Source organism: Lissotriton vulgaris, chromosome 10 (genome assembly GCF_964263255.1).
Source record: "Lissotriton vulgaris chromosome 10, aLisVul1.2, whole genome shotgun sequence".
In the NCBI taxonomy this organism is placed as follows: Eukaryota; Metazoa; Chordata; class Amphibia; order Caudata; family Salamandridae; genus Lissotriton; species Lissotriton vulgaris.
In genome coordinates this window covers 483513132-483534079 of record NC_141698.1, presented here as the reverse complement: position 1 = coordinate 483534079, position 20948 = coordinate 483513132, and the positions used below count along the sequence as shown (strand labels likewise).

Below are 20948 nucleotides of genomic sequence, written 5' to 3'. Positions count from 1 at the left end.
TCTGGCACCCCCCGCAAGTCAGTATACCCATACGTCGGCGTCCCACCATACTCACTCCTGCATCGACCTTCTTCTGCTGCCGTCCACCGACTGCCAGCTGGTCTCTGGCGCTGTAATCCTGCCCAGGGGGCTGTCCGACCACTCTCCTGTCTCCCTCCGGCTCGGGTCCTCATTGATGGGCCCACGGGCGGTCTGGCGTCTGAAGCCTGGTTCCTACAAGACTCGGAACTGGTGGAGTCCCTCGGCCAGGAACTCAGTCACTACTTCTCCACCAACGAGGGCTCGGTCCCCTTGCCGGGGAACGCTGTGGGAGGCAGGCAAGGCCGTGGTCCGCGGGGTGGCCAGGGGTTTGGTCCACGCTAAACGATCGGAACAGGTGGCCCATCTCGCACGGCTGGAATCCCGGGCGACACAGTTGGAAGCTGCGCACTCCTTGAGCGGGTGGACTGATGCTTCCCGACAATTGGCAGCGGTTCGCTAAGAGATCCGCCGAAACTCGCTGGAATCGGCCAAAATGCTTTGGGGCTCCTCTACAATCTGGTATCTTATCCTAAAATCAACCGTATTATTCTTGAGATCCGCACAACCGATGGAACCCTCCACGTGAATTCTGCGGCCATAGCACAGACTTTTGCTGACTTCTATGGATGCCTCTATGCGGCTCGACCCTCAGGTGCGCCTCTGGCCGCCCTGCTGGATGGGGCTGGTACCCGCCTGCCTTGCATCCCCCAGGACCCTGCAGAAGTTCTGGACCGCCCTTTTACCCTGGAGAAGGTTCGAGAGGCTATCTCCCTCCTGCACCCGGGTAGGACGCCTGGTCCTGACGGATACCCGCAGGAATATTACGCGGCCTTTCGTGACATCTTGGCCCCCCACTTGCTGGACCTTTTCCGCCATGTAGCGGAGACAGACTCCTTCCCCCCTGAGTCGGACTTGGCCACGATAGTGGTTATCCCGAAGACAACCGCCATCTCTGAGCTGTGCAGACTACCGCCCGATCTCGCTGATCAACACTAAGATTAAGCTCTTTGCCACGGTCTTGGCCCAGAGACTCCTGCCCCTCCTGCCAGAGCTGGTCCACCCCGACCAATGCGGGTTCATGCCGGCTAGAGGTACCCGCCACTGCATCCGTCGCCTCCACCTGGCCTTGGCCCGCCGCGATCGACTGACCCCGTACCTAGCCCTCCTTTTCCTTGACTTCGAAAAGGCCTTCAACGCGGTGAACTGGGCTACCTGCAGGACGTGCTGGACCTGATGGGCTTCGACCCCGCGTTCCGCCGCCTCATCAAAGTCCTCTATACTAACCCGAGCCCGCGTACTTATTAACAGAGAGCTCTCCGAGACCTTCCCGATCCGTAGGGGCACGCGTCAGGGGTGCCCCCTCTCGCCACTTCTGTTCGCATTGGCGATGGAGCCCCTGGCGGCGCTCGTCTGGCAGGACCCCCTCATCCAGGGCTGGGCCTGGGACTCGAGCAAAGTGGACAAAATAGCCCTATACGCGGACGACGTGCTGCTCTACCAGGCGGATCCTGGAGGTGGTATCGAACTGGGACACCAACTTTAAGTCTGGGTACATTAAGGCCATGTGGAAGGAGTGTGGGGTAACCTACACGTTATCTACTTCTTACCACCCCCAAACAAATGGGTTATTTGAAAGGTTCAACTGAAACCTAATAGTCATGATTATGGGTCTACCAGAACCCATATGGCATAATTGGGATTTCCTCCTGCCATGTTGTTTGTTTGCCTACAGGGAGGTACCGCAGAACAAGATCGGCTTCAGCCCCTTTCAACTTTTGTACGGGCACCATGTGAGAGGACCATGTGAGAGGACCTCTCAGTCTGGTAAAGAAAAGCTGGGTGCAAGCTCCCAAAAAGCTCCCCCAGAATGTAGAAAGCTACATGCTGATATTCTGGCACTAGGCAGTGTGCTTTCAAAAACGTGCCCAGGAGAATCGGGAAGACTGATAGGACGACACGAAACACTGGTATGACCAAAATACCACTCTGGTTGAGTTTCAAACTGGCCAAAAAGTGTGGGTGATTGAGCTTGTGGAGCCCAGGGCCCTGCAAGACCGCTGGCCTGGGAGTTGAAGGAGTACAAAAGTGATGTCACCTATTTGGTGGATCGCAAGACTCCCATGAGCCCTTTAAGGGTCATTCATGTCAATCACCTCAAGCCCCACTTCGAGAGGTCTGAACTTACCATGCTCTTGGCTACTGATGATGGGATGGGAGAGGAGAGTAAACCTCTTCCCGAACTCCTTTCTTCTATGGAGCAGGATGGGTCCGTGAAGGGTGTAAGCCTCTCCCCTACAATAATCCTAGATTAACAGAGAGACTGCCACCAGTTGCTGGGGCATGTTAGCCTCTCTATTCTCACTTACCTTAGGGTTCACTATATGGTGCACTCATGATATGGACACTGGGGACAGCATGCCAGTGAAAAATAAAATGTACAGGTTATCTGAAAAGGTGAGAGCCAGCAACAAAGAATAGGTCACTGAAATGTTAGGGTTTACTGAGCTCTCAAACTTCCCTATGTCTAGTCCAGTGGTGTTTATCCCCAAGGCTGGCCCTTCAGGTGTCATCGCTGAATTCCGGTTCTGTGTGGACTACTGTGTTCTCAATGCGGTCACCAAGACTGATGCACACCCCATCCCCAGAGCTGACGAGCTCATAGATCGCTTTGGAGCTGCCATGTTCCTCAGCACGTTTGACTTAACGTCTGGGTACTGACAGAATGCCTTGACCGAGGGGGCTAGAGAGAGGTCTGAGTTCTTGACCCCAGAAGGGCATTTCTAGTTTCAGGTCATGCCTTTCGAGTTGAAGAATGCCTCCTCCACTTTCCAGAGTTTCGTCAACCAGGTCTTGGCTGGTTTGGAGAACTTCAGTGCAACCTACCGAAAAACATTGATGTTTGCACTTCTAGCTGGGAGGACAACCTGTGTGCCACCTACAGGAAGTGATTCAGGCTCTGCAGAGTGCAGACCTGGCACTCAAGGCCAGTAAGTAACCGATAGGGCAGGGTTCAGTGGGTTACTTGGGACAACAAATAGGAGGTGGCAAATTGCAGTCCCTCCAGGCCAAAATTTAAACCATTCTGGTTTGTAAACCTCCCAAGACCCAGAAAAAAGTGAGAGCCTTTCTAGGCCTCATTGGGTATTACAGGAGATTTGTCAAGTGGTATGGAAACATTGCTGCCCTCATTGACAGAGCTGACTAACACGAAGCAGCCACATCAGGTGATCTGGACAGAGGTGTGCCTGAAAGCTTCACACCCCGAAGGAGGCCATGTGCACGGCGGCCATGCTCAGGGCGCCTAAATTCTCTCAACAGTTCATTGTGCGGACAGACGTCTCAGATCATGGCATAGGGGCAGTGCTCACACAGCTAAACAAAGAGGGCCTGGATCAACACGTAGCCTTCTTCAGAATGGAGTTACTCCCCAGGAAACAGCGGTGGAGCGCAATGGAGAGGGATATTTGTGCTGTGGTCTGGTAGTGAAATACTCAAATTCGTTTTTCAGTACTGCAAGGCCTATCCGTCCAAATAGGATAACACTGAGATTGCCTTATTATATTTTATAAGTATAATTTCCAACTGGGAAGAGATGGACCCCCAAATTTGGTGCCCCTAGAATCATATTTTAAAAACACAACTTAGGCGTGGCCAAGATGGCGGGGTGAGCGGACGCTTCCTCCCGTAGCTCCTCCGGCCCGGCTCAGCTCGAGCCCCGACTTCAGCGCTTCTCTCCCCCCGCGGTTGCTTTGCGGGTGAGAGGATTGTGTCGGAGTTCCAGGCGCACCTATTGATACAACTTTGACTCCTATCGCCCCGGGGGAAGTACCCCGAAAGTTGGCTTGAAGTTCGGAGCACGGAGGAGAGCCTTGGAGGCGGAGCGTATTGCAGTGCTGTCCAGGCGCCTCGGCTGGGCCTGGTGCTGAAAGCTGGTGATCCCGAGTGTTCGGTTCCGATGTGCTCCGGAGAATAACAGCGCTCCCCGGCCGAAGCCTACGTGACCGGTGCCACCGACGCGCAGCAGACCCTGGACCTTAGCGGGCACTTTGGCCCCTAGCTACCGACAACGGTGTATGGCGCGGCGTGGGGCCCGGACCTGGCGGAGAGGGACGGAGGCTTCTACGAGGCAGCCGACCTGGGCAGACCCACTGGCGGGACTGTGAGACACTAGCTGTGGACTTTCCTTGCTTATTGTGCCCCGGGGATTTCCGACGGTCTCGCCAACACAGGCCGCTCTATCGGGCCCCGCCCTGCCGCCATCTTCTCCCTGAGGAGCTGGAACTGGCGACCTCCACCCGTGCCCTTGGCGGGCAGGTGCCCACTTTCGCATTGGCTCATGTCCTGATCGCCCAAGGAGTGCGCTTTTGAAGGACCCTGACTTTGGCCCCCCCGATTGCCACCTTGGTCGTTACAACGAGTGTCTCGCCCCGGCCTGAGCCGCCATTTTGTCGCTTGTGACGCAGCACCCTTGTCCTCGGCGGGGTCTCACATCTGGTGCCCGCAGGCGACTGAACGCATATACAGAGGCCGGCCCTGAACCTTGCCCACTGCAGTGGCCACGATGACTGGGAGAGGAGGCTCGAGAAGGGGTGATCGCACTCTGCCAGACATGCTCAGCAGGGCCCAGCAGCTGCGGGACAGGACGCAGCCGTCGCCGGGGTCCTCCCGGGCCTCGGCAGACGAACTGGAGGAGAACCACCGGTCACGAGGTCCTTTATGGAGGACCTGTTTAGCTCCCTCAAGGACGACTTCCAGACCCTAAAGAGAGAAGTGGCCAGCGAGGTGCGAGAAGTGCGCAAGGAGGTGGAGGGCCTCGGCGAGCGTGTTGACAAGGTGGAAACGGCGGCCCAGCGCCGTGACGAGGAGATAGTCCATCTCCAGCAGGACGTTCTCCGTCTCCGAGAGCAGTGCGTCGAGCTCCAGGCCCACTCTGAGGACCTCGAGAACAGGTCCAGACGGAACAACATCCGGGTACGGGGTGTCCCATCCGCGGACGAGGGGACGGATCTGGTGGCCTATCTACAGGACTTGTTCCGAGAGAATTTGGGAGAGGACGCAGAATTCCCGATCCGCATAGACAGAGCGCACAGAGTGGGCCGACAGCGCCAGTCTTCAGCACCCCCACCGGACATTCTGGCGTTCCTGCCTGATTTCCCCTTGAAGGAGCGCATCATGGCGGAGGCCCGCAGGAAGCAACCCCTCACTTTCAGAGAGCGGCCTGTGGCGCTCTATCAGGACCTGTCCGCCATCACGCTGCAGAAGCGCAGGGGGTTCCGGATTGCTACAGACTTTCTGCGGGAGCATGAGACGCCCTACTCCTGGGGTCACCCCTTCCGTCTCATCTTTCGATGGAACGGAGTGTTGCACCAGCTGCGCTCCCTCCAAGACATCTGTGGGATGTTGGGACTCACGGCCACGGAGGAAGACGGAGCGACGCCCACATGGAGGCGCTCGGAGAGACGGAGTCGGCGGAGATCGGCGAGGAGAAGATCGTCAGCGACTGCGAGTCGCCCTGATTCCCCTACCATCAGGGCGGATATGGAGGAGGCCCTGAGAACAGCGGCCAGGAACTTGCCTGAATCCAACGGCGTGGCCATGACGGCCTGATTTCACTCCGGGGGGAGAGATGCTTAGCTTTTACGATGCTGGGTTGGGGCTGGGGGTTGGGGGGGAACGGTTGGAGGTGAGTGGCTGAACGTCCACTGGATTGTTTTCTACAGACTTGCCCGTCCGGGCTGGACTGAGACAATGGGGTGTTTTTCTTTGTTTGTGGTTTTAGCTAGTTGCCATGGGTTGGTTCTGGGAGGGCGTAAGAGTTGTTTTGTTGTTGGTGGGGTCCCGTCCGATAATGCCCAAGCACACGTGAGGCCGGTCCTGGCCTTCCCTGCGCGCCTGCCCCGCGCGCCCCCTTCGCTGATCCCTTGCCTACTGCATAGCGCTTCGATTCCCTGGGGGAGATGCCGTCCTTGAAAGTGGTGACCCTTAATGTTAAGGGTCTGAATAATCCCGTGAAGCGCAGAGCGATCCTATCCCTGCTAGAAGGGACGCAAGCGGACATATGCCTTTTGCAGGAAACTCATCTGCTACCCAAAGATTGTCATAGGCTGCGCTCTGCCAAGTTTCCCACCCAATTCTTCTCTTCGGCGTCGACCAAGACTGCAGGCGTAGCCATTCTTTTGGCTAGCTCTTTCAGGGGCGAGGTGTTGTACAAATATACCGAACAAAAGGGGAGGCTCCTAGCGTATCGCATGCGGCTTGGGGGTATTGCCTTCACGGTTGGCTCCGTTTACAGCCCGAATGATCACCAGGATCGTTTCCTGGAATCAGTGTTGGTGGACGTCACTGCCTCGCCCGATCGCCATGTTGTCTTGGGGGGAGACCTGAACATTGTCTTCAACTCGGCTATGGATAGATCTGCCCAGCGCTCCCCACAGACGGGGGAGCTTTCTCGCGTGGTGCAGGACCGGATTGCGGAGCTGGACCTGCATGACCTCTGGCGCGCCATGCACCCCACCGATAGGGACTATTCCTATTTCTCCCACGCGCACCGCACTTATTCGCGGTTGGACTACCTACTGGTGAGTGGACCGCTGCGCACGGCCGCCACGGCGGCGGACATCGGGGTCTTGTCCCTGTCCGATCATGCGCCGGTTTCCGGCGTCTTTGCATGGCCGGCGACACCCCCCTCCAGAGGGTTGTGGCGGCTTCGGGATACTCTTCTACATAAGAAGTCGGTCGTGAAGCGGGTGGAGGAGGTCATTCGGGACTATTTGGTCCACAATGGCAACTCCGACACGTCTCAGGCGACGCAGTGGGCGGCCTTGAAAGCGGTCCTGCGGGGGGAATTTATCTCTATCTCCTCAGCCGAGAACAGGGAGCGACAATGTAAGAGGGACGAACTGACTGCGCAGGTCAGGGAACTTGAGCAGGTTCACCGCCGCACGGGGGCTCCTCGAGTCTGGAGGCAGCTGAAAGCAGCGAGGAAACTTCTCTCTGCGCTGGACCTAGATCGAGCGGAATATGCGGCGTTGCGTCTGAAGCACGCCTTTTACACGGGCGGGGACAGATGCGGTAAGCTCCTGGCCCACCGGCTCAGGGCTGCGCAGCAACGCAATGTGGTGAAGGAGCTAGTGGGTGCAGACGGGGTTTCTGTTTCCGGTGACGCGGAGGTGGCGGACTCCTTTCGTAGCTTCTATGAGGCGTTATATGCCGCGGAACCCTCCTCGCTGAGGGACGCCGAGGATTATTTGGAGTCGGTGACCCTCCCGGTACTAGAGCCCGCCCAAGCGGATCACCTAGAGCGGGACATCCATGTGGAGGAGGTCATCTCCGCCATAGCACGATTGAAACACGGTAAAGCCCCGGGCCCGGATGGCTACACGGCCTTGTTTTATAAGACCTTCTGCTCCACAGTGGCGCCTATCTTGGCTTGCCTTTTCAACTCCTTCTCCGAACCGGGGGCTATCCCACCGGACCTTCTTTCCGCGACTGTGTCGGTTATCCCGAAGCCCGGGAAGGACCGGACCCTGTGTGGCTCTTATAGGCCTATTTCGCTTCTGAATGTTGACCTTAAGCTCTACACAGGGATCCTAGCGGCCAGACTTGGACTGCATCTACCGGGTCTGGTGGAGCCGGACCAGGCTGGCTTTGTACCCGGGAGACAGACAGTTGACAACACCAAGAGGGTGACACACATATTGGAAAAGGCCTCGCGCGTCCCGGGGGAGCGGATGTTACTGTCGGTCGACGCGGAGAAGGCCTTTGATAGGGTTCATTGGCCGTACCTTGAGCTGGTTCTCGGGAAACTGGGAATCGGCGAGAAGTTCCGCACCATGATCTTCAATTGCTATAAAAGACCATCAGCATCGGTGCGGGTCAATGGGCACAGCTCTAGTAGTTTTGACATTGAGCGCGGTACGAGACAGGGCTGTCCCCTCTCACCGCTTCTGTTCGCCCTCTACATGGAGCCGTTTGCCCAGAGGGTACGCGATAATCCGGACGTTATGGGGGTAAAGATGGGTCAATATACCCATACCGTTAGCCTTTATGCGGACGATGTCCCGTTGACCCTGGATGACCCCAGGAGGTCACTCCCTGCTTGCGTCCAGGAACTGGATGCCTTTGCACGCGTGGCCGGCTTCAAGATGAATATGGCTAAATCGGCTGCCCTGGACGTGTCGCTTGCCGCGGACACCAGGAGAGACCTTCAGCGTCTCTTCCCCATGCAGTGGTCCTCTTCCACGGTGCCATACCTAGGGATCCTGCTGGCGCCTTCGCTGCCTGACATGGTTAAAGCAAATTACTCTTCCCTTGGTAAGAAGATTAAGGAGGAACTCGGTCGATGGAACAAGGGCCTGCTCTCATGGCTGGGCCGTATCGCGGCGGTGAAGATGACGGTGCTGCCTCAGATTTTGTACCTTTTTCGCGCCCTACCTCTCCAGCCCCCTGTGGGCTGGATACAGCAAGCTCAGGCCGACATCTCACGCTTCGTGTGGCAGGGCCGCAGGCCTCGGATGAAGAGAGTTCTCTCTACGCTTGCTCCGGAGGCGGGGGGCCTTGGCATCCCGGATCTCCGGAAGTATTTTCAGGCGGCGCAACTTCGATATTTGGTGGAATGGAGCAGGTGGGAATCTGACAAGCACTGGCTTTTTCAGGATCAGGCGGTAGCGGGACGTACCCTTCAGGAGGTTCCATTCTTGCGGCGTGCACATCGCCCGGCTAACCTCTACGCCTCCTTTGTTACCCGGGTTCCCCTGCGAGTCTGGGATGCGGTTTGCGAGCTCCGCGAGCTGACTACCTTCCCATCACCGTTTACACCCATAGTTGGTAACCCGGACTTTACTCCGGGCTTGGAGCCGGGAGCTTTTTCCCACTGGGTGAGCGCGGGTTGCCGGGCACTTTTTCAGATTTACGGACCGGAGGGGGTGCTTCCTTTCCAGCAACTTCGACAGGAGTTTGGCCTGACGGAAGTAGAAAGATTGCGCTACATGCAGGTCCGCCACTGGGCTCTCCAGCCCCAGGTGCGCGACGTAGCAGCCCGTCAGATCACTCCTTACGAGCGCTGGCTAGTGACCCGGACCTCGGAGGCCAAGCTTATTTCCGACCTATATAAGTTTCTCCAACGCCCGACGTTTCATTTCCATAATCCAGGGAGGGAGCGCTGGCACAGAGAGTTGGGCAGGACCCTGAGTCACAAGGAGTGGGACAGGATCGCATATCGGGCGAGGCACTCTGCATACCACACTGGGCTGACGGAGACCTTTACTAAGGTTTCCACCTACTGGTACTACACCCCGGAGAGGCTCTATGAGATGCACAAACTCACTGACAAGGGCTGTTGGCGGGGCTGCGGACAGGAGGGTACTCTATCGCACATTCTGTGGGATTGCCCGGTACTGACTGCCTACTGGAAAGAGGTCTTGGATGAAGTGGATAGACACTTTGAAATTGAGTTGCCGCGCTTCCCGGCGTATGTCTTGCTAGGCCTGCCCAACGATTTGATGTACCCACTGAAGTCCCGCAGGGGTAGGCAGATTGCTATTGCGCTAGGCTCAGCGGTCCAAAATATCCTTATTCACTGGCGCACCTCCACTGCCCCCTCCATCACTGGTTGGCTACATAGACTCTGGCAGGTTCTGGGTATGGAGAAGATGTCGCTTACAGTGGCTGGAAATGTAGATCAGTTTGAGGAGCTCTGGCACCCCTTCCTGGCACTGCTGTCCACAGAATTCCGTGAGCTCACATGTCCGAGGTACCTGCGCCTTCTTAGGCTGACGCCACCGGCGGCCCCGGCAGATTAGGCGGGATGGGGCTGGGGGGATTTGGGGTTGGGGGTAGGCTGTTTGGGGCAGATGCTTCTACTAAGGGCTATTGGACGGGAATGTTGGGGTATTGTTTTCTTCTTTTTTCCTTTTCTGGGGGCGGGGGGTTTGGAGGGACTGCGTTGTGCATTGCTGTGTTGCAGTAAGTTACTTGCTCTTAGCTCTGGCTGGGGGGTCGGGGAATATGGGAGGGCTATGCACATTACTTTAACGCCTTACAGCTGATGCCTCTCCTTCCCCTCCTAGACCACCGACCTCCCCCCTTCCGACCAGAATTGCTGCAACGTATCTCTTTTTCCTTTATTGTACTGTATGTAACCTTGACCTCTACTTCCCTTCCCCATGTTTCTTTTGTTTTAATAAAAATGCTTTAAACCTAAAAACACAATTTATAGCAAAGTTGGATTTTAAATTGCAACTATGAAAATGCCACTTTTAAAAAGGTTGTTAATCCAAACTGGGTATGGGTTCCCAGGCAGTAAGGCCAAACCCTGCCTTAACTACTATTCCAAAACTAAATGCCAATACTGCCACGTAATTTGACGTCACTTATTTCATACCATGCATATGAGCGAAACTGTATGCAAGAAGGAATTTTTATCTCAGAATCAATCAATTCAAATTTGCATTTTATTTGCACATTTCTTCTTTTTTGTATTTTTTCAAACCATTTTTTGTTTCAACAAGACTTTTTTGTGAAGCACATTAGAAGTGAACAATACAAAAAATAAACATGTCACTACTTACTTATATACATCATTCATACAGAAAGACATTGCAATCATACTATAAGCACATTCACACTACTAGCAATATAAAAGGGAATACATTTTTCATACAATTTATATACAGTTCATGAGTAAGGAACCATAGATATATGTTTTTAGATATGAATCACTTTGGTCAAAAGATTTGTTCAGTTCTCTTATGGTTTCCACGTGAGAAACGTGATATAGAGGGGTCTACGCGTTTCAAACTCCTTGGTTTTCGAGTTCTCGTCAGGACCAAGGGCTGTAAATGACAAAAAAGGAGGGGAACCTGTATTAATATGTGAACTATTTCTGCGTGAGCCGCCTTGGGTTCAACGCCCACTTCTCTGCTTCTTACCTCTCTAGGTGAAAAAAGATGTGCCTCATGTATTCATCATCTATCGCAGAGCGGGACCACCTATGTAACAAATATACACGTTTGTTGGTATGAATTTCTAATGACAACATTCCGTAGCAGGCATGCTCAACCTCATACTTACTTCTTGCGTGATATCTTTCTCCTTAGTTCTATAATGGGGAAAGGACAGGGAATCTGTCAGCGGCTTGTGTTTAAATTGAGCTTCAATTTCACATACGTATCGTAGCGTGTCTTACCGGTTAATTGGAAGGTGAACGCCGGAATTTTATAGCTCTGTGATGGGTCGAGTTGGGGGTCACAGGGCGTCTGTGGGAGCCAAGAGCAATAATGTCTTAATATGTGTTTGCGCGTTGAAAACAAATCACAATATCCTTCATGCATCTTTTGGGTTACAAATGCACTTCGTGACGGGTCTTATCGGTTAATGCAGTGCTGCACGCCGAGATCTGTGACTGATCGGGCGGAGATTCATGTGGCGTCTGTGGGGCCAAAAGCGAGAGTGTCTCAATGTTTGTTTGCGCATTAGGAGCAAGTTTAAGTGTCCCCACTGTAAGTTTGAAATCATACCTTCAATTCGCGGTGTGCTCCGTTAGGGTCCCGTCTTCCGATCTAACAGTGAAGACACCCGATGGTGTTTTTACTTCCTGGTTTGTGCGTCACGTGACTTACTCATGTATTATGGTCGCCATGTTTGTGTGGTCAAGTTACCAATGTCGAAAATAACGTTTGTGTCTGTGAAGCATTAACTTGATGTTACTTGAGGTTCTGGATGGTCATATGTCGATTTCGAATATTGATGGGAAGACGTGTTTGATTGTACGGTCGATCCGGTGGTGTCTCCGATGGGGGCCATCTTGGATAGGGGACCTATTCATCAGTTGTATCATGGGTGCCAATGTGTTCTTTGAACATTTCAGTTAATTCATTTAATCCATTGGTAGCCGTATTAAATCTGACAATCATTGATGCCTCTTTTTTGGACAATTTAGTGTCTATATCTCCTCCTCTAGGGTCTTGTTCCACCTTTATCAATACAGTCCATCGAAAATCATTGTCCTCATGATTTTTTAATTGCCAGTGACTGACTAATGGGGCGTTGGGTACCTTCCGTTTTATCCTGGATTTGTGTTGTTGTATTCGGGAGCGTACCTCCTGATTGGTTTTCCCAATATATAGGAGGTTGCATGGGCATTTGATCCCATAATTCACATATTTTGTTTTTCAATTTGTAAACTGCTCATGTTTCCACGATATTCCATTGTGTTTGAACACTGATCCTTCTTCGGTCGATTCGCAACAATTACATCCACCACATTTATGCTCGTTTTTTGGAACGGTGTAAACGTTTTTTGGGGTACCCCCGGTAATTAGATTGTTTGTCAGTTTTTCAGCATGTTTCTCATATTCTTGTTTATCATGGCAATTTCTCCGGATCCTAAGATATTGTCCATAGGGTAAATTTTCTTTTAGGCTGCGGGGATGATTGCTGGTGAAATGCAACAGTCTGTTGCGATCTGTTTCTTTTTTGTGGAGGGTAGTTTTTAAATCTCCTTCATCCGAAGGGTATATCTCCACATCTAGAAATTGAATTTTGTTTCTAGAGTATACGAGGCTGAATTTGTTCCAAAAAACGAGCATGGTGGACCCCAAGAGAACATCTGCTGGAAAAAAACCCAAAAAAGAAACTGGACCGAATAGTCCTGGTGACTACTTATTGCCCAAATTCAAACATGCTAAAGAAGGTTATAAACAACAACTGGCACTTGGTCAAAAATTTGAGCGAAGAACTAAAAAAAAAACCCATTATTTGCCTTTAAAAAAGAATCAAATTTGGCCAACAAATTGGTGAGAGCTGCATTACCAACGAAACCATCCACCAATTTAAGAAGCATGATGGGCTTACCCCCAGTGATGGGTCACCATAAATGTGGTGGATGTAATTGTTGCGAATCGACCGAAGAAGGATCAGTGTTCAAACACAATGGAATATCGTGGAAACATGAGCAATTTACAAATCGCAAAACAAAATATGTGATTTATGGGATCAAATGCCCATGCAACCTCCTATATATTGGGAAAACCAATCAGGAGGTACGCTCCCGAATACAACAACACGAATCCAGGATAAAACGGAAGGTACCCAACGCCCCATTAGTCAGTCACTGGCAATTAAAAAATCATGAGGACAATGATTTTCGATGGACTGTATTGACAAAGGTGGAACAAGACCCTAGAGGAGGAGATATAGACACTAAATTGTCCAAAAAAGAGGCATCAATGATTGTCAGATTTAATACGGCTACCAATGGATTAAATGAATTATCTGAAATGTTCAAACTATAGGAACACATTGGCACCCATGATACAACTGATGAATAGGTCCCCTATCCAAGATGGCCCCCATCGGAGACACCACCGAATCGACCGTACTATCAAACAGGTCTTCCCATCAATATTCGAAATCGGCATATGACCATCCAGAACCTCAAGTAACATCAAGTTAATGCTTGACAGACACAAACGTTATTTTCGACATTGGTAACTTGACCACACAAACATGGCGACCATAATACATGAGTAAGTCACGTGACGCACAAACCAGGAAGTAAAAATACCATCGGGTGTCTTCACTGTTAGATCGGAAGACGGGACCATAACGGAGCACACCGCAAATTGAAGGTATGATTTCAAACTTACAGTGGGGACACTTAAACTTGCTCCTAATGCGCAAACAAACATTGAGACACTCTCGCTTTTGGCCCCACAGACGCCACATGACTCTCCGCCCGATCAGTCACAGATCTCGGCGTGCAGCACTGCATTAACCGGTAAGACCCATCACGAAGTGCATTTGTAACCCAAAAGATGCATGAAGGATATTGTGATTTGTTTTCAACGCGCAAACACATATTAAGACATTATTGCTCTTGGCTCCCACAGACGCCCTGTGACCCCCAACTCGACCCATCACAGAGCTATAAAATTCCGGCGTTCACCATCCAATTAACCGGTAAGACACGCTACGATACGTATGTGAAATTGAAGCTCAATTTAAACACAAGCCGCTGACAGATTCCCTGTCCTTTCCCCATTATAGAACTAAGGAGAAAGATATCACGCAAGAAGTAAGTATGAGGTTGAGCATGCCTGCTACGGAATGTTGTCATTAGAAATTCATACCAACAAACGTGTATATTTGTTACATAGGTGGTCCCGCTCCGCGATAGATGATGAATACATGAGGCACATCTTTTTTCACTTAGAGAGGTAAGAAGCAGAGAAGTGGGCGTTGAACCCAAGGCGGCTCACGCAGAAATAGTTCACATATTAATACAGGTTCCCCTCCTTTTTTGTCATTTACAGACCTTGGTCCTGACGAGAACTCCAAAACCAAGGAGTTTGAAACGCGTAGACCCCTCTATATCACGTTTCTCACGTGGAAACCATAAGAGAACTGAACAAATCTTTTGACCAAAGACCCCTCTATATCACGTTTCTCACGTGGAAACCATAAGAGAACTAAACAAATCTTTTGACCAAAGTGATTCATATCTAAAAACATATATCTATGGTTTCTTACTCATGAACTGAATATAAATTGTATGAAAAATGTATTCCCTTTTATATTGCTAGTAGTGTGAATGTGCTTATAGTATGATTGCAACGTCTTTCTGTATGAATGATGTATATAAGTAAGTAGTGACATATTTATTTTTTGTATTGTTCACTTGTAATGTGCTTCACAAAAAAGTCTCGTTGAAACAAAAAATGGTTTGAAAAAATACAAAAAAGAAGAAATGTGCAAATAAAATGCAAATTTGAATTGATTGATTCTGAGATAAAAATTCCTTCTTGCATACAGTTTCGCTCATATGCATGGTATGAAATAAGTGACGTCAAATTACGTGGCAGTATTGGCATTTAGTTTTGGAATAACTTTTAAAAAGGTTGGCAATTTCTTACTGTAACTATTTTGTGCCTTCTGCCTATCTCTGAATACACAGACAGACTGCGACTCTGCTGAACTGCTTTGTTATGTTGGCCTGCTGCCCTCTTACCTGGGAGTGAAAAGGACTAAACCTGCATCTCTACACCCTAGAACCTAAGTATCTCCAAGGGTTTGTTGGCTTGCCTTCTATTTTCTGAAGTCTCAGGGACAACAAAGACTTCTCTATTCAACTTGCAAACAGCACCTGGGCCCTATCTGCTTTAAGTCCTGCTCTGCCAAGTGGTGCCAGTCCAATCCTGAGTCCTTGGAAGTGAGCTCAAAGTGTTGCATTCTGCCAGAAACTATGCATCATCACTGTTGAACTGATCAGAACCAAAGCAATGCCACTGTTGGGGGAACCACATCAATGCACCGCCTTGGAAGCGCCGCATTGGGACCCACGCATGTCCGCCACTGCGTAGAGAAGATCAACGCATCGCCTCTACAGCATGGAGAGACCCGGCACATTGCATTCGGAACAGCTGTACCTCAGAACTGGTGCATTGCTCACAGAACCGACGCATTCCTGCCGTTGCATGGAGAAATCTGGTGCATCACCCTAACGGCATGTGGTTCCGTGACGCATCTCGTTGTTTACAACCAGGATCAAGGTGTTTTTGCCCGGCAAGCCCTGCGTGAGTCCTGTATCTGCTGCAGTCCATCGCAGTCAGCCTGAACTTTCAACTTTGTCCCAGTCGAGTGTGACCAATTAACTCTCCAAGCACTGACTGCTCCTAAGGACTATTTTTGCATTTAAGATTTACAAATTCATATTTCTACTTCTACTGATTGGATTTTTGCAGTTTTGGTCTTGTTTCATTTATATAATTCTCTTTTTTTCTAAACAGGCGTGGAGTCTTCATGTGGAGTTTTCACTCTGTTACTGTTTGATGTGTTGCACAAATAATGTTCACATTGCCTCTTTAGGTAAGCCTGACTGCTGTGTCCCAAGCTACCAGAGGGTGGGCACAGGTTAATTTAAAGTGGGTTTCTGACTTACCCTGACTAGGATTGTGGTTCCTGCTTGGGCAGGGTGCAAACCACTGCCAACCAGTCACACAATTTCTAACATGTCACTTTTGTGCAGAGGTCACAATCAGAGAGTCAGCAACCACACTACCGTTGACACAAGGTGGATCTCAGATACAGTGCCTGTGTTTCTCTTCCTTTCTTGTCGTCACTGCCTGTGTGAAGCTGGTTCCCTGAAGACGTTTTGTGCTTGATCAAAAAGCCTGGAAAGCATGGGTAGAAATAGTTTTTTTCTGGTAGGAGCATTTGCAGGAGGAAACACAACCTATCTCCTACATGAGATGGACCTCTAAAGTTATGTGTCAGATGCCCTCTTTATCACAGCAATGTAGAGTAATTTCATTTGGGGGTGAAAGTCCCGATAGGAAGGTATTGACGCTCTCTACAAGAGAGTCGATGTAGAGATCCTGGCACTCTTCTGCAGTGTCTCCTCCCTGGAAGGATTCTTGCTCAACTTGGCCCTCTCTTTTGTCTCTTCTTTGTATTTGAAGACATCCCCCTAGTTCTTCCTGTGGTACAGGTGAGGCAGGAGATTCTAGCTTGGTGAGGACTTTCTCACAGACCTAATACCTCAACGCTTTCAGAAGGATTTTGTATGACTTCAGGGAGTCATCAAACTCTTCTTCCTGTTCATCAGGGCCTCCATTTCGACCTCAAAGCACTACTTCTTCCTTTAGATGTTGAGTGTCTACTGATCGCCCTCAACTGACATAGGCTTTCGCTTCTGTTTTGAAACCTCCCTTTGTAGAGGCTCTTTTTCTCTCCTGCACTTCAGATCACGGGTTCCAAGTGCCTGTCTCCTACAGTGTCTTTAGGTCTCGACCCATGGGGCACTTTCAGCTTATGTCATCCTTCAATGACTGAAGCTTCTAGCATAGAGTTTGTGTTTGGCAGTTTGGAGTCAGTAGACTCACGCTCAGCCAAGATACACCCTTGGTTTGTTACATTTCGTTTCTTGGTGTCTATCATTTCTGGTGTTTATTTCCTTTTCAGACACTCACCCCCAGTCACGGATCTGGGTTGAATCCATCATAGTACTTTAGCTCACTTCGCCACCCCAGTTCAGACACAGCTATATGCAAATCAGTCTTTGCCCTGTGCCTCATGGGAACAGTCCAGCCCGAACTGCCAAGCCATGTCTTCCCTGGACCAGAAACAAGCATCCTGGGACCGGTTTCGGGCTAACAGCCCTCATCAGCCCGGCTAGCTTGAATCCATTGGAAAAGTGAGCAAGGGACCCACGTCTGGGCATACCCTGCCAACTTAGTGCTGGACTGGTCCCATGAGGCAAAGGCTCAGACTGATTTGCATACAGCTGGGTCTGAACAAAGGTTGCAAAGTGAGCTAAAGAATGATGATGGATTCAAACCTGATCCGTGACTGGGGTGAGTGTCTGAAAAGTTTCAGCACTCGGTCCATCATCTCTTTGTGTTTGCTCTGTTCGCCCTAAGTTGGCAGGGTATGCCTGGACGTGGGTCCCTTGCTCACTTTGCCACTAGATTCAAGCAAGTAATTTATTTTTAGCCTGTGATAAACCTCAAAGCAGGTTTGTGGTGCACCCTGCAAATAGTAAACAACAATGTATACTGGAAATCCCTTGGACCCTTAAACAGTGTGAAAGCAAGTAACATACCGTGGAGAAGAACATGGTGAAGGTGTAGACTGAGGCCTCTACAAAGAAGTAGCGGTTGATGGCAACAAAAATGGCCGGAAGAAACATCAGGTTACTAAGCGTCAGCAGGAGTGTGGCAAAAACCTGGCGAAGAAAGGAGATGGCATTGGTGGCATCGGTGCAGCTCCACCCGCTCCAGCCTAAAAGGAGGGAAAAAGGAGATTTACTTGAACCAGGTTTAGAACTGTAGCCAATACATTTAACCGAGAAACAAATGTTGAAGAATGGTGCCCTCTTTCAAAACATAGATGAGCCTGCAACACTTTTCTCTGCCCCCAAAAAATTGGGATTTTGGATAGTAGAGGTATACAACCTGTCCAAGCAGGATCCACAATTCTAGTCAGGGTAAGTCACAAACACACCCTAAATTAACCTGTGCACCCCCCCCCCCCCGCCCCCCCCCCCCCCGGCAGCTTGGCACAGTGCAGCAAGGCTTAACTTGAGACGCAATGTGTAAAGTATTTGCGCAACACTGAAAAAAGTAAAACAGTGACAACACAATACAAAAAGATACCACACCGGGTTACATAGAGCTTACTTACACGAACAAAAAAAGACCAAAAATCTAATAACTACAACAGGAGTCATGAATTATTAAAAGAATAAAACTGAAATGTAGTGTTTAGAAGCATTATGCATCAACCAGGGCTATCTAGTCGTGCTAGACCAGGTTAAATCCAAACATTCAGGCTGACAAAAATGGAGGGTGGGTCAGGTATAGGGACCAGCCGTAGACCGCTGCAAAGTACCTTGTGTATGTCAAGAAAAATATGAGAAGCAGAGGAGGCTATGAGTCATCTTTAATTCTTAGGTTCGAGGTAAAGTGTTACTTCAGAGGCGTGCAAAGTCAGAGATGCGTCTGAGATGGAGGCGATGCACCATGCATAGGCCATGCGATGCACTCGATCCTCACAGCAACGGTGATGCGTCAGGCAGCAGCAGCGATGCGTTGGTGTCGATGGAGATGCGCCGGTTCAAAGCTGCACAACTGCGTTGATATGTTGATTTTTGCTGGAGCAGCACATAATAACCTCTACAAAGGGCCCAGGACTTAATTGGCACCACTTGGCAGGGCAAAACTCACAGACAGCAGAGTTTAGGTGCTGGAGCATGATGGTTGAAAGTCTTTGATGTACCGGAGACTTCGCAACAGGAAGCAAGCCAGTAAGCCCTTGGAGTCGCTCTGGGTTTAAGTGATGTGGGTCCAGTCCTACCCACCCAAGATGGGCAGCAGGCAGTAGGTCAGGACAACAAGAAAGCATTGGTTCCAGAGCAGCAGTCCAGCAGAGTGGCAGTCCTTCAGCAGCACAGCAGTCTTTCTTCCAGGCAGAGTATCTACAGGTCCAAAAGTGTACTGAAGTGGCGAGGTCTGAGCTCCAGTTCTTATACCCAGTGGTGCCTCTGAAGTGGTGCAGACTTCAAAGAAGGGTCAATGAAGTGCACAGGGGTCCTCTTTTCTGCCCTGGCTCCAGACTCATTACAGGAGGTTATGCAATCCTTTGTGTGGGGACAGGACACAGCGAATTCAGGTGTCAGTGTGAGGCTGTCTAGCTCCTCCCTTCCATTCTGCCCAGGATGGCCAATCAGGATATGGATGGCCCATCAAGTAACACCTAAGCTCCCATTACATATGTGGCTGTCTAGAGGGAAGAAAAAAAGCCCAGCTGTCACGCTCCCCAGATATGTATTGGAGATAGGCTGCAGGCACACAGCCAGGGATAAGAGCAGAAAAATTGCATCTTTTATTTACAATTAAAGAGCATTTATCATTTCAATTACATAGATACTAATCGAGACACCTCTACCTCCTTCCAATTGCTAATTACAGCTTATTAAGTGTAATAAGGAATTCCCAAATGTAATGCATCCGAGGGTTAGGCCTCAAAGTAGTGAAAGACAAATTTGGGAGTTTTTCACTACCAGGACATGCAAAACTTAAAAGTACTGTGGAAACTTGGCAGAGATCACTGTTCGCATGAGCTGAAGCCATTTTGTTTGTGGCATCCATTTTAGTTAGCCATGTGCTTTCCCGTCTTCGCTGTTGCCTGCTTCTCTATTACGCCTGAGTCATCATCTATAGTTAACTCTTTCAGCACTGAGCCAGAGCACAGCACATTCTAAGACAGGCCTATAGCTGCTAGAATGCACCTATTACAGATTTAACTGTCAGGCTATTTTAACTGATGTCAGCAGTTCTGTAACTCCTCCCACTCTGTTGACCAAGTGATTTTCATGTATCCTTATATGTGTGAGTAGCTATTTGTGTGTACCCTTTACTGCCTCTTTTTGAACCTCCATGCTTACTCTGCCAACTTTCACAGTATATAAGCACCATGGTTTCTGTACTCCATGTGCTGCCTCATACATTGCCTGATGGTTATGTATCGATGTAGTTCCACTCATGAGTCCTAATAAACTATTTCTTTAATATTACAGCTTCCATGCCAATTTCTATTTTGTCAGTCTAAAGGACCAGGGCTAAAAGAAGGACGAACTCCTGCACCAGTGAACCCCTGAAAGGCTCACCCCACAAATTGGGGGCAGTTACGTGGGGCTCATCGGCAGCTCGGATGCCCAAAGAAGTGGTCTTGACGGAGGTTTAGAATCTCGCTAAGGATGTACACTGCATGAGGAGGCCCTTGTCTTTGCAGGCCTTAGTGCTTTTCAGATTTTCCCGATTTGACAGTCCAGGTGGTGCCGGTCTCCGACTGGGATCCCTTTTGGCGTTCGTCTTCCAGTGACCATTTGGTCGATTCAGAACTTGGCAGTTGGAGGTTGGAGACTTTTGTTTGGTAAGGTCGTTTGATGCAACACTTCTTGATTTGTTTGGCCAAAGATTCTAATTTGATTTGGGTATACCTAAATTGGCAATTTATATAGGCAGGCAATGAGGAGATTTTTCTCTAATTTTTGAATTCTTGAACGGTACAATTTGCGTTAAGTACTGTAGTGTAGTTCCTATTTCCCTTATAGGCTCTGCGCATTGGAATAACATACACTATAGTTTTTGTACAGGACTGAGGTCAGTATGCCTCTATCGAATATATTAAACTTAATTACTTTGCGTGCCAGCTAACTCAGAGGTCACTAGAAACTTCTCGAATAAACAAGAAGGGAGTAGTTTCTGACACCAGCATAAACATGACAACTTTGTTTCCCTTATGATCAGAACAGTTCTCAGAATCGTGAAACAATAGATAACAGTTTCACTCAGTGCATGCTTAGTTTCTTCAGAGTTACAAAGAAATAGATAGACGGGCATTTCAATAAAAAGGATTTATTGAACAGT

The 20948-nt window shown here is 49.9% G+C and overlaps 1 protein-coding gene across 1 annotated transcript in view; it reads right to left on the bottom strand.

Moving 5' to 3' along the window:
• Positions 1 to 20948, bottom strand: part of PGAP6 (post-GPI attachment to proteins 6) — a 654474-nt gene that overhangs the window by 184563 nt on the left and 448963 nt on the right. The window contains exon 10 of the mRNA XM_086941336.1: positions 17621 to 17799. Within this exon, the coding sequence (XP_086797462.1) occupies positions 17621 to 17799 (179 nt within the window). The remainder of the gene's footprint in view (positions 1 to 17620; positions 17800 to 20948) is intronic.